The sequence below is a fragment of the Pseudonaja textilis genome, chromosome 4, assembly GCF_049901715.1.
Source record: "Pseudonaja textilis isolate UNSWEBS1 chromosome 4, rPseTex1.2, whole genome shotgun sequence".
Taxonomy (NCBI): Eukaryota; Metazoa; Chordata; class Lepidosauria; order Squamata; family Elapidae; genus Pseudonaja; species Pseudonaja textilis.
Window position 1 is genome coordinate 77,313,847 of NC_141993.1, and position 12,632 is coordinate 77,326,478.

A 12,632-nucleotide genomic window follows, 5' to 3' on the forward strand; every position below is an offset into this window, starting at 1 on the left:
GCATGTGTCTTGTATGTTCTAGGGTTCATCATGGCCATAAATCCTGAATTTTTTTCCTCACAGGTTTCTTGAGTAAAGTAGGGTTGATACAAGCAAGAGTGTCAAAATCAAGGCCCGTGGGCTAGATCTGGCCCATGGGGTACTTACATCTGGCCCATGGGCCCTCCCTGAAAAGAGTGAAGGATGGACGTGTGATGCTTTTGCCAGCAAAAATGGAGCTCAGGAAGGTAGCATGCTACCCTCCCAAGCTCTGTTTTCGCTGGCAGAGGGTTGCAGGAGGCCCCAACAGCTGACCCCAAACTAGCCACACCCATAGACCCCATGCCCCCCTCAAGGTCAAACACAACCCTGATGTGTCCCTCAATGAAATTGAGTTTGCAACCCTGATATAAAGTCAATGTTCAGGTCTACTTCTTAGAAACATAAGAGAAATTCTCAGCTTTGGTAGTCCTTAGAATAGAGGTCTCCAACCTTTCCAGCTTATTGCCCGCACCTGGTGTGTGGCACAGGTCCTCCACTTGCACGAATGAAACTTTGCACATGAGTGGAGGGTGCTTGCACTTGCATGCAAAGCTCCACTCACATGAGTGGCGGGCACCTTTGCACTTGTGTGTGAAGCTCCACTCGCACAAGTGGAGGTCCTTGAGCGGAGGACTCGTGTGTTCATGCTTGTCGCCACTCGTGTGGGTGGAGCTTTACACATGCACACTTACCCATCTCTCTCAGGGACCGGTTTTGAACAGGCTGCAGCCTGGTAGTGGTCTGCAGAAGGCAAGGCCAATGAAGATTTCTCCATTAAGCCTCATTTCATTCTTCCTAGTATTTTCTTTAATTAAAAAGCCACAATCCCCCAAACTTACCTAGTTTTACTTCTGCATTTTCAGTTAGCAAAACATTTTGGCCTTTAATATCTCGATGGATTACTTTGTGTTGATGGAGATGACTCAAGCCCTAGAGAAGTCAGTGAAAGACATAATACATATAAATATATTGTAAATAAAGATAATGTATTTATTTTGATTTTGAGAAAATAAAATTAAAGAAAATCCAGCATTGGTTAAGTAATAATATTTAAGATTATTGCACTGAGTTGTATATACTCCCTTTTATTTGCTTCTATTTTATGTTATACCGTTGTTAAATGCAATAAGCATGGAATGGAAATTTACATGTTTACACACATGCATAATACAGGTGAGTAAAATTTATAAGTCAAAGTTTAATATCCTTTCCCTTAAAATAATTGTTCAGCCATCCTCTATACAATGTACTATGAGCTGCAGTGGCGCAGTGGTTAGAATGCAGTACTGCAGGCTACGTCTGCCTCCAATTTGGCAGTTCGAATCTGACCAGGCTCAAGGTTGACTTAGCCTTCCATCCTTCCGAAGTCAGTAAAATGAGAACCCAAATTGTTGGGGACAATATGCTGACTCTGTAAAGCGCTTAGAGAAGGCTGTAAAAGCACTGTGAAGCAATATATAAGTCTATGTGCTATTGCTATTGCTACCCAACGTATAATGGGTAAGTGAGCACCTAATTTTGGGCAGACTGTTGGAAGCTGCTATCTGTCATCAGACCACTGTTTCACAACTTCAGTTGGCTGGGAATTCTGGGACTTGAAGTCCACGCAACTTAAAGTTGCTCAAGTTGAGAAACAGTGCAACAGACAGGAAACCATATAGTTTGGAGCATAGCTCAAACTTAAGCAAAACATTTGAAATGTTTGATAATGGGTAGAGAGTTTAGCAGAAAATTGAGGCAACTGAAACTTTTTCACAGAAAATCGGCCAATCACTCAAGCAGTCGTCTTTTCTCTTACCTCTTCATAACATGGCATTGTTAAATAGATACTTGGTTTCAGTTATTAAAGTCCTACTACAGGTACTCCTCAACTTACAACAGCTCATTTAGTGACCATTTGAAGTTACAATGGCCCTGAAAAAAAGTGACTTATGAACATTTTTCATACTTAGGACTGTTGCAGAATCCCAGTGGTCTTGTTATCAAAATTCGGACCCTTGGCAACTGACTCATATTTTTTTCAATTGCACTGTGCCGGGGTCATGTGATCTTCCTCTGCGCCCTTCAGCAAAGTCAATGGGTAAGGGCAGATTCACTTAACAACCATGGTACTCACTTTACAACTGCAGTGATTCACTTAACAGCTTGTGTCAAGAAAGGTTGTAAAATGGGAAAAGGTTCACTTAGTAGCTGTCTCACTTAGCAATAGAAATGGTGGGCTCAATTGGTGGCCGTAAGTCAAGGACTACCTGCATTCCTTTTCTCTAAACTGTATTTCTTTTAAAAATAATTAAATGTATCACAGGAATTCTATAACCATATTTTTTCCGAAATACCTCTGCTTTTTTAAATCTTGGCATTACTGTATTCACTTTCAAGAGTATATTTTTACAGAAGGACTGTACAAGGTTCAACTCTGAAAAGCTTTTATGCTTTTGTTTTAAAAGTCTTCTTACCCCTTAGTATTAAGGGTCAGAAAATGAAAATACAATCTAAAAAGTTCCCAAAGTGATGTTGGCTATTTAGAATTGTAACAAAGCACTTGTTTTGTTTAGAGTAAACAATATAGCCGCAACACTTTAACAAATTGCTATGAAAAGCAAGCAACAGTGTGATTCTTCAACAGTGGTACTTTTATTTCTGTCTCAAGAAGACATGATTGCACAAGCTAGAACTTACTTTTATAAACTGAAAAGTCAGTTTCTTAAAACAGGTGAGTAATGAATCAGGTTCAAATTATTGAATTGTTCCCTCATTGCCACAAATTTAAAAATGTCAAAAAAATCAGCCAAGGCTGTCAGCTCAGTCATCTGGCTGTCAACTCTTTCAGGTATACCTGACTAAAATTGTTCTCCACTTTTATTTGCTATCCAATTGCTTAAAGTATAACTTGCTTTTTTTTAAAAAAAAGTTATACACTCACAACATAGGCAGGTATTTATTGACTGAAAGAGAAACCAGGTATATTCAAAATATGAATCAAAGATGAGAAAGGATTTCTTTATTATTGTTCTTTATTATTGTTAAATCATGCCCAACTCTTCTTGAGACGATGAACCACAACCATGCTAGGTCTACCTGTCCTCCGTAGCCTGGAAAGGATTTCTACCTCTCAATTATTTAACACTGACTTTTATCTTTTCCCCTTCTCAAGTTATCATGCTGCAATAAAAAGACCTTAGAGCAACCTATAAAGAATCAATGTGGTTTAAAAGCTTTTTAAGATGTCAAGTTCCTGCATTCGACATCTTTACTTCCAGATAACTAAAGGTTGTTTGCAGGAGGCATTAACTAGTGGATCTCAGAATAGCTGTATCAGATTGAATTCAGCAGATCCTAAAAAAGTTCACCCACTTCTGAAATAAAACTGTGCTGGCTTGATATTCACTTGGATCTATGGCCACTGAGAGGATTCCCACAGAAAACCTAGCTATGGTGTGAACATTTTATGGATTTCCATAAAAGAAATAAAAAAAAATAGCGTCAAAGAGATTGTAATATATAGCAAGTCTTCCGCTTCTTGTGGAACTTGCATATCATAGCTGACTTTGCTATAAAAAGTGAAATGATTTTCATATAGAACATAATAACATCCAGAAATGATCTGATTCTCACTCTTTAAGAATTTGTAGGAATTCTAAATGATAGTTAAAAAAAATCATTTCCCAATTTTCTTGTTCCATTTGAGTCCCTCTATGTGAAAAGATCTTTCTTCATTCCTGTTTTGAATGATTTTCCTCATTTCTATAAAGGGATCTGGAACTCTAATTTTAATACATCTGCTCCTATTAATACTAAAGGAGTTTTCTTTCTAAAAGAAAATAGCAGATTTGAAAAACGAGCAAGGAAGAGAGCCAAATAACTTTCATTCATTCATTATAAATTGGATTTAAGTGACTATGAATCATTCATACAACTCTCTAATGATTAGCCACCAAGCATTTGGAACCATCTTCTATCTTGTGACTCTTTTCTCAGCAACTAAATTCAGAACAGAGATTAGGTCCAGGCATAACATTAGCTCTTAGCAAATTAATTTATAAGCTCAGGATCAAGCCTTAGAAATGAAAATTCCCCCTTTTCTCACCACTGTCTTCCATTCTAACCCTCACATTCTACTCCAAAGTTTTAGTTACTATAGGTAGTTCTCAACTTACAACCACAATTGAGCCTGGAAATTTTGCCATAAATTGTGGTCATAAGTCAAGTTGCCACATGGGTGACCTTATAGTTTATAATGAGTTTATAATGGTGGATAAGCAAATCGTATGGTTGTAAGTCAGAATCCAGCTGATCCAACAGGTGTTTTTCTGTCATTTTGGGGCAAAAACATGGCAAAATGTAATCACATGACACTGCAACTAGTCATAAATACAAGCTTGTTGCCAAGTGTCCAAAATGTGATCACGTAACCAGCCGGGTAATACAACAGTTGTAACTTTGAGAATGGGTCATCAGTAACTTTTTTCAACTCCATTGGAACTTTGAACAGTCATTAAGTGACCAGTCATAAGTTGAGGACTACCTGTAATTAGAGAGAAAGAGATATTGAAGCCTTAAAGAAACAAGTTACTCAGCCTTAAATAAATAACTTACCATTTTTATACTACAACAGCATATAAAGAATATCTAAAAATGTTGAGAGACTACTGTAAATATACCCGCTCAATTCTATCTAGATATAAAAACAATCTATTTCTAACGAACAAATAATAAATGATAGACAATAGGAACAGGAGGCAAGAGGGTCTCAGGAAAACCTTTATTTTTTACTTTTTTTGTCACTAACTCTCTCTGGTATCTACTGCCTATTTCCATCAAAATTTATCCTCTTGTTGGCTAGAACCGTGATTCTATACAAGAATTCATGGTATTTATTATTAATCAGGTAGTGATTTTAGTAAAGAACTGAAATTGTCAATATAGGTGTGTTAATGAACCATGGTTTGAACTCAGCAAGCGAGAGGAATTCAATTCACCTGAAAAAAATAAAATAAAGGGAGCACACACACACACACACACACACAGAGAGAGAGACAGAGACAGAGACAGAAACAGAGACAGAAGCAGAGACAGAGACAGAGACAGAGACGCATATGTTGGCTTCCGATAAACTGGTTGGAAGGAACTAGCATTGTTTCTGTACGAGTTCGATGCAATGAAATCAGAGAGAGATGGTTAGCTCACTTTGGATACATACCCGTAAAATCTCCCTGCAGATATAGGCAATCCACTCCTCCTTCAAAGTGTTCCCTTTTGTGTTCTTGATCAGATCAGTAACAGATCCAGCACCACAGAACTCCATCACCAGCTGGCAAAAGAAACAAAAATGCAATTATTATAATTAATAAGAAAGTGTTTTCCAGATTGCATTAAGCTAGCAGAATGCATTTAATTCACAGTGGTCTATAATGCTAAAAGAAAAAAAAAGTTAAATAATCTCTCCCCCTCACTCCATATCTATCTATCTATCTATCTATCTATCTATCTATCTATCTATCTATCTATCTATCTATCTATCTATCTATCTATCTATCTATCTATCTATCTATCTATCTATCTATCTCTCTCTCTCTCTCTCTCTCTTTCTCTATCTATCTATCTATCTATCTATCTATCTATCTATCTATCTATCTATCTATCTATCTATCTATCTATCTATCTATCTATCTATCTATCTACAATTTCACCGTGGCAGTTTGGAGACCCAGAAGAAAGCAAAGAAACGCCCTTTCTTGAGGAAAGGGCAAATATTATTACTTAAATATTGTTGCAAAATAGTGTTCCAATGGCGAAGGGGCTGCCACAAAGAAGTGGGGGGGAAGTCAACCTATTCTCCAAAGCACCTGGAGGTAGAACAAGAAGCAATGGATAGAACTTAAACTTAGAACTAAGGAGAAATTTCCTGACAGAACAATTATTCAGTGGAACGAGTTGCCTCCCAAAATTGTGAGTGCTCCATCACTGGAGGTTTTTAAAGAAGAGATTGGACAACCATTTGTCTGAAAAGGTACAGGATTTCCTGCTTAAGCAGCGAGTTGAACTAGAAGCCCTCCAAAGTCCCTTCCGACTCTATTATTCCGTCCACAATTTCACAACAATTCACAATGCCTGTTTTGTTAGGGTTTTTGTTTTTTTGCAATAACCATTGAGAGACACAGAAGAAATATTCTCAGTTAACAGATCAGGAAATGAAGCTGAAAAATAACTTGTTATTTTTCAGGACTCCCAGGAAGCTAATGGCACAAGATGGGTTGGAAAGCTGATCTTTGAAGCTGCAGAACTTCTATGAAAGCTTCAGAAACCAGTTGAAGCCAAAGCTACACCCACACTGCTGCATATATTTGTGGAAATGAAGGGTGGTTGATTATCCTCTTAAAATAATAAAAAAGAAAGAAAGACTGGAACATCATAAACGAATAAGGAAATGGCTTGAAAGCCTCTGACTAAAGCCATGATTCAGATTTCATAGTGCGTGGAACTTAAATTAATCTTCATGCAAAGTAATTATTTTTCCATTATACCTCTAAGGCCAGGTCACATTTCGATGAACACATCCTGGCTTGATAAATCAGTATATACAGAAGCTTCACAAACCTGAACAAAGGCACTTTTGTCTTTCTTTTGCATGAAGAGCAACCAAACTGAGAAGCCGCAATTAAGTATGTCTTTTCTACTGCAGAACTATGAACTACAGTTAGTTTCCAAACAAATCGACTTTGCTTTAAGTCAACCCATTAACCATAGGATTTTGTTCAAGTCGAGCACAAAATTATCACTAAACAGTAACTTCCCAATTTGGTTCACTTCACATACTCAGAAACTGTAGGATAGTAAGTATGTTAAATTAAAATATATTAGTCCTCTATATACCAAGATGTTTGAAAAGATATCTCCTTTTTTAATATATTCATTGACAGTGTAAGAATCTCTTGCTTCAAAAGACTTTTGACATTATTCTTCACATTTACATATTGCTATAAATATTCTATTCTACTGGCTCCCAACCTTTTGGGCACCAGGGACTAGTTCTATGGAAAAAGTTTTTTCTGAGGATGGAGGAGGTGTGATTTTGCATGTTGCCTGCATTTGTTGTGGTTTGTCGACTGCCAGCGGAGAGGGCAGTTGAGACAGATGAGTCAGAGGAGATGAAGGGGTTGTCTCCGTTACCATTGGTGCCGGTGGAAGGCTCTGAGGAGCAGAAAGTTATCAGAAGGTTGCAAAAGTGATTACATAACTGCGGGACACTGCAACCATCATAAATATGAGTCAGTTGCCAGGCTTCTGAATTTGATCATATGACCATGGGGAAACTGCAATGGTCGTAAGTGTGAAAAACAGTCATATGTCATTTTTTTTCAGTGCTGTTGTAACTTCAAATGGTCACTAAATGAACTATTGTAAGTTAAGGACTACTTGTATCTGAATAGCAACAGCTGTTTGATTGGCAGGCGTTGAGTATCAGCTGAGTCATCCTAATGATGGTAGAGGATCTATCTATATGTTACACAATAATGTAATGCCTGATCATTGGGAATCAGTAATTCGTATGGCAGACAGGACTGGAAAATTATAATTTAGCATGTTCAACATCATTCAGTTACAGGGAATTGCAAACCAGTGTTAAATGCACAGCTATTTACTGTAAAATACACCTGAACATGACCTCATGTTGGCTTCAAGACATTTAATTAGGGTTGGGCAATCCGCTGGCTTCCATTTTTTAGATTCAGTTCCCATCACCACCAGTTGGATAAGTCAATGGTGAAATTTCTGGAGAGTTATCATCGTCGAAACAAGTGGAAGGCAGTAGATTACATCAAACATGGTCCTAGGGACCTGCTCTTTTATTGAACAAATTCACCCTCAAATAGCCTAACAACTCCCAAGAGACTATCTGCATGAATCACAATAAGCAAGGACTTGGGTTTGGAGCATGCCAATATGGAAATAATGAAAACACAGAGCGAGCATTCATCTTCTTTATTGAGATCCCAAAGCTAGTAAGCAGGCATTTTCATATACACTGTTCAAAATTAAAATGTGGTGAAAAATGCAGTCCATGGCACATTGCATATAAAATAAAAAAGAAAAGAAATGTGCTATAAACATTAAGCATTCAGTTTGTCCATTAATCTGGAGTAACACATCCATTGTGCTGCCAAAATATTCAACCAAAGCCATCTGCCCTTATTTCTATCTTCTTGAGGTTAATTGCTTTTAACAAGAAAATGCATCAGCCAGCCCTTGATGGAGCTACATTTCTCAAAATTGGAAAAGTAGGGCTGAGATTTCTTTGAGCTTGTGATCCTAATATTCATGCAATGTAATACTTATACGTAACCTGTTGCTAAATTAGACGCAGTGAATGCTTAAAAAAAAAGATACTAAAAGACTATTAATGAATCTGACAAGCTCTTTACCTGTGTTAAAAACTCACCCAACCAAATTGGCTTCTGATTTTAAAAAGTCCCTGGGATTCAGCCGTTGAGGTGTTGCATTAGAATTGGGAAGACCCATCCTAGACCAAAGCATGCTCAACTTTATTGGAAAGTTCCTATTGTGTGTGTATGTGTGGGGGGGGGAATTGGATGAGGAAGTCCTTTGCAAACTAAATTGAGCTTCTGAAGCATCAATCTAAGAGAGAGATTGCTTTTGTGGTTCAGTCACTGGTTAAATAATAATAATAATAATAATAATAATAATAATAATAATAATAATAATAATAATAATAATAATAATAATAATAATAATATAACCTAGTGACTGAACCATAATAAGTCAGGCTCTTGTCCTCCACTGTCTTCTGGAGTTTGCTCAAATTCCTGTTTACTGCATCAATGGCACTGCATAACCGTTTAATCCTCTGCTGTCCTCTTCTCCTTTTGCCTGCAATCTTTCCCAACACCAGGGCCTTTTCCAATGAGTAGATAAATAGAAAGATAGATCTTGAATAAATAGAGGCAACAAACTAGTAGCACTAGTGAGCAGTTGTCCCCGCCCACCCTCATCTGCCCTTTTCTGTCCTTTGTTTTGAGGTCAGCTGATTTGCGCTGTTTGACGCTCAAAATCAGTGGATTTTGATTGCAGTGTGTGCGTGCAAAGCGAAGTGATCTCTCATAGAACTGGTAGTAAAAAAAGGTTGCATCCCACCACTGCACATAACTACGTCCCTGGAAAAGCAGACAGAGGAGGCTTGGCAACACAGAGCTTTCCTAGGTATGACAAAGTACATTCCATCAGAGAGAAGTCCAAATTTAGAGATTGCACAGATAACAAAAGATTATATCTTTATTCTGGCAAGATTCTGTCTATTAGGTGTGAGAAATAAATGATTAACATTCGATTGAATTTTTCTGTGTTGTCTCTGTGCTTGGCCCATCATCTTTAGCTATCTCTCCAGTGAACTTCACTATTTTGACTTTACTTCTTCTAAATCAGGGATCTCCAAACCTTGCAATTTTAAAACTTGTGGACTTCAATTTTCCAGCCAGCATGACTAGCTGAGGAATTCTGGGAACTAAAGTCCACCAGTCTTAAAGTTGCCAAATTTGGAGACCACTATTCAATAATGAAAATAAGCAAATGTCCACATATTTTTTATTTTTTTTATCCCTGTTTATTCTTGGACTAAAGGAATATATCTGAGGAACCATCTCACCCTGATGAGACTAGTGTACCTAACTCATTCCAGTGGAAAGGGCCTACTTTTAATCCTGTCTGCCAAAGAATATGACTGCTGGGGTACAAGATAGAAGCCTTTCCTGTTGTATCCCTCAATCCTCTGGAATATTCTTGGGGATGAGGTCTGACCACATGGCCTTCTGAGAAAACCTGAAACTTCGATCTGCTACCTGATCATGGATCCCAACAGAGCCTTGCTACGCTGGGGGTGACCAAGAGGATGGGGAAAATCCCTACCCCAGACTGCCCATATTCTTGGTTTTAGCTTTCTATTTAACTCACCTAATTTTGATTGCCCCATATTACCATGTTTATTTTTTACTATATTGCAAGCTGCCCAGAGTTGCTATTTTCAGGGTAGAGGGTATCATAAAAAAAATCTAATAAATAAATAAAAATAAAATTTAAAATGTGGGTGGTCAGAAATTTGAGGAGGTTCCAGCACAGTGTCCTTATTTCTGATTTACTCATACTCTGGTGGTTTGGGGGGGGGGGTCATTTTTCAAAGCTCTGGAATCCAACCTCCCAATTCCCACAGGCTCCCATACTTGTTATCCATAAACCATTATGTCAAGAATACAAGGTCCATCTGCATAAGATCTTGGCCTAATTTTTTCTTCTGATCTTCCTTAGTGCACATGAGTCTAGGAATCTATTGCAGCTGTGATATGGCGTTAAAGATGATAAAGATGGGCAACATATACATTTAATAAATAGCTAAATATTATTTATTTAGTTGTCACTAAGCAGTGATTTGTGCATTGCTCCTGGCTTACTCAAGAGACCATGGTTAAACCAAAAACGGCTCAATGGGATATGCAAATCCAATCTTCACAGCGCAGGAGCTCCTAAACTTTCTGTCATCATGCCTCCCTTTAGCGCAACGTCTCCCTTAAAAACACGATTGGCAAAATGAACACAAATCAACAATGAAAACAATACAATGAAACTTTGTGAAAGGTGAGTTTATTGTAACAATGTAAAAGGCTTTTTCTACCTTTCCTGGTTTCTGTCTGCATCTTCCCAGGAGACAGACAGTTTGGGAAACCCTGTTATAACACTTCACGTTATGAATTCGGTCTACATGAATTTGATCCCATCCCAACATCAGCTACCTTTTCCAGCAGCTCCCCCAAATTCTGATTATCCTGACCTTGCTTTGGGACCAGGTTTTCCTTCCTCATGCTAAATTCCCACTCATGTCAGCACATGTGCTCATGTATCCTGGAATGAGCTAATTCACTTTCTTCCAGTCTGAACTCTAATCGCCTGTACAGAGGTAAGCACTTAGCTAGGTTTGGATCTCTGTAAATAAGGCCTGCATCATTTACCTGGTCCTAATTAGGTCTAGCCAACCATTATACAGAAAAGCAAAGAGTTGCACGAGTGCACACAACCTACCAATTTATGCTAGATTTAACCTTGGAGTGTTCCAACAAATCCAAAGGTTAGTTTGAGTTCACATCTTCCTCCAAAAGACAGGCTGACCACCAGGCCTTCTATTCACCAGATCCTCTTGCCAAACCATTTAGAAAGGACTTTCTGATTTTCACCAAATCCTAAATATTCTCCTCTTCCCTCGGAGCATATAGCTTACTGGTACATTCTGCATGTGCTTTTTCTTTTCCTCTCATCCCCCCTCCCACTGGATCATTATAAATCCACCAGCCCTTCCAAATCTAAATTGTAGTGTTGCCATGGAAGCAATCCATCTTTAGACAGGAAAGCAAGCACCCCTTTCTTCTCCTCAGGGAAGGGCTCCGTCTTCAGCACTTTGCTCCCAGCTTTCATCAGCTTGGAGCTTTCTCTTCTGGGGATGGCATGAGTCCAGATGGCACAAACCACAGAGGGGCAGAGAAAAAAGCCATTGCCGCTGAATGAGCAGGGAAATGCCTTTCTGTTTATTATTTCAATGCACCCTAGACTGCAATGACAGCTGTACAGTGGCATCTTTATTTTTGTGTTGATACGTCCATAATGGGATTTGAAAGTTTAAGCCACAGAGAGTAGGTTTGGTTCGTTTTCCTTCAGCTGCTCCGTAACAATGAGCAGTAATGGTTCCAGTCAAAACAAATGCCAACCCCCAACCTAATCCCAAATCCATTGATTCCGATCTTGTGAAATTTGTAAAGCAGAACCAAATCAAGCAATAGGGATCAATCAAATGGAAATAAAAAGATCAAGATGGGTATTATAACCGCATCTAGGACAGTATTTCAGATAAATAAAGAACACAGATCCCATCGGGGGAGGATAGTCCTTCCCAGCCAAAAGATGAGGAAAAAATACTTGCCACCTAGGAAAAACAGCTCTCATTCGGTATGATAAGAAACAGGGAGGGTGTCCTATAAATTTATTTGAAACAAGAAATTTGGGGAAATTACTCTTGGGTGATGTGTGAGGTTCTCAGTCTTCATTAAATATTCGTTGAACACCGGGCCCTATCTAACAAAATGAGATTCAATATTGGTAAAAGAAAAGTTTTACATTTAGGCAAGAAAAACCAACAGTATAGTATAGACTAAGTCCGTGATGGCAAACCTATTGCATGCGTGCCAGAGGTGGCATGCAGAGCCCTCTCTGTGAACATGCAAGCCATTGCCCCAGCTCAGCTCCAGTGTCCAGCTGGTCTTTGGGGCTCTATGGCGGGGGGTACAGGGGGTGGGGTGCATGCGGGGCATGGAGAGCATGTGGGGGCACATGTGTGCAAGCATGGGAGATGCATGCACACGAATGGGACACATGCGCAAGGGCGGGACACGTGCACAGGAGACGCACACATATTGCATTTTGGGAGTGTGGGCACACACACACTTTGGACACTTGGTGCCAAAAAGTTTAGTCATCACTGGACGAGATAAAACTTAATGCCAGTAATTTTGAGAGGGATTTTAGCATTCTAGTGAACAATCACTTAAACGTGAGCC

At 38.7% G+C, this 12,632-nt stretch overlaps 1 protein-coding gene across 7 annotated transcripts in view; it reads right to left on the reverse strand.

Moving 5' to 3' along the window:
* TNIK (TRAF2 and NCK interacting kinase) overlaps positions 1-12,632 on the reverse strand; it is a 311,530-nt gene that overhangs the window by 122,887 nt on the left and 176,011 nt on the right. For all 7 annotated transcript variants that reach the window (XM_026705758.2, XM_087933454.1, XM_087933457.1 and 4 more), the window contains exons 5-6: positions 5,222-5,332; positions 861-951 (exon numbers count right to left, since the gene is read on the reverse strand). In XM_026705758.2, the coding sequence (XP_026561543.1) occupies positions 861-951; positions 5,222-5,332 (202 nt within the window). The remainder of the gene's footprint in view (positions 1-860; positions 952-5,221; positions 5,333-12,632) is intronic.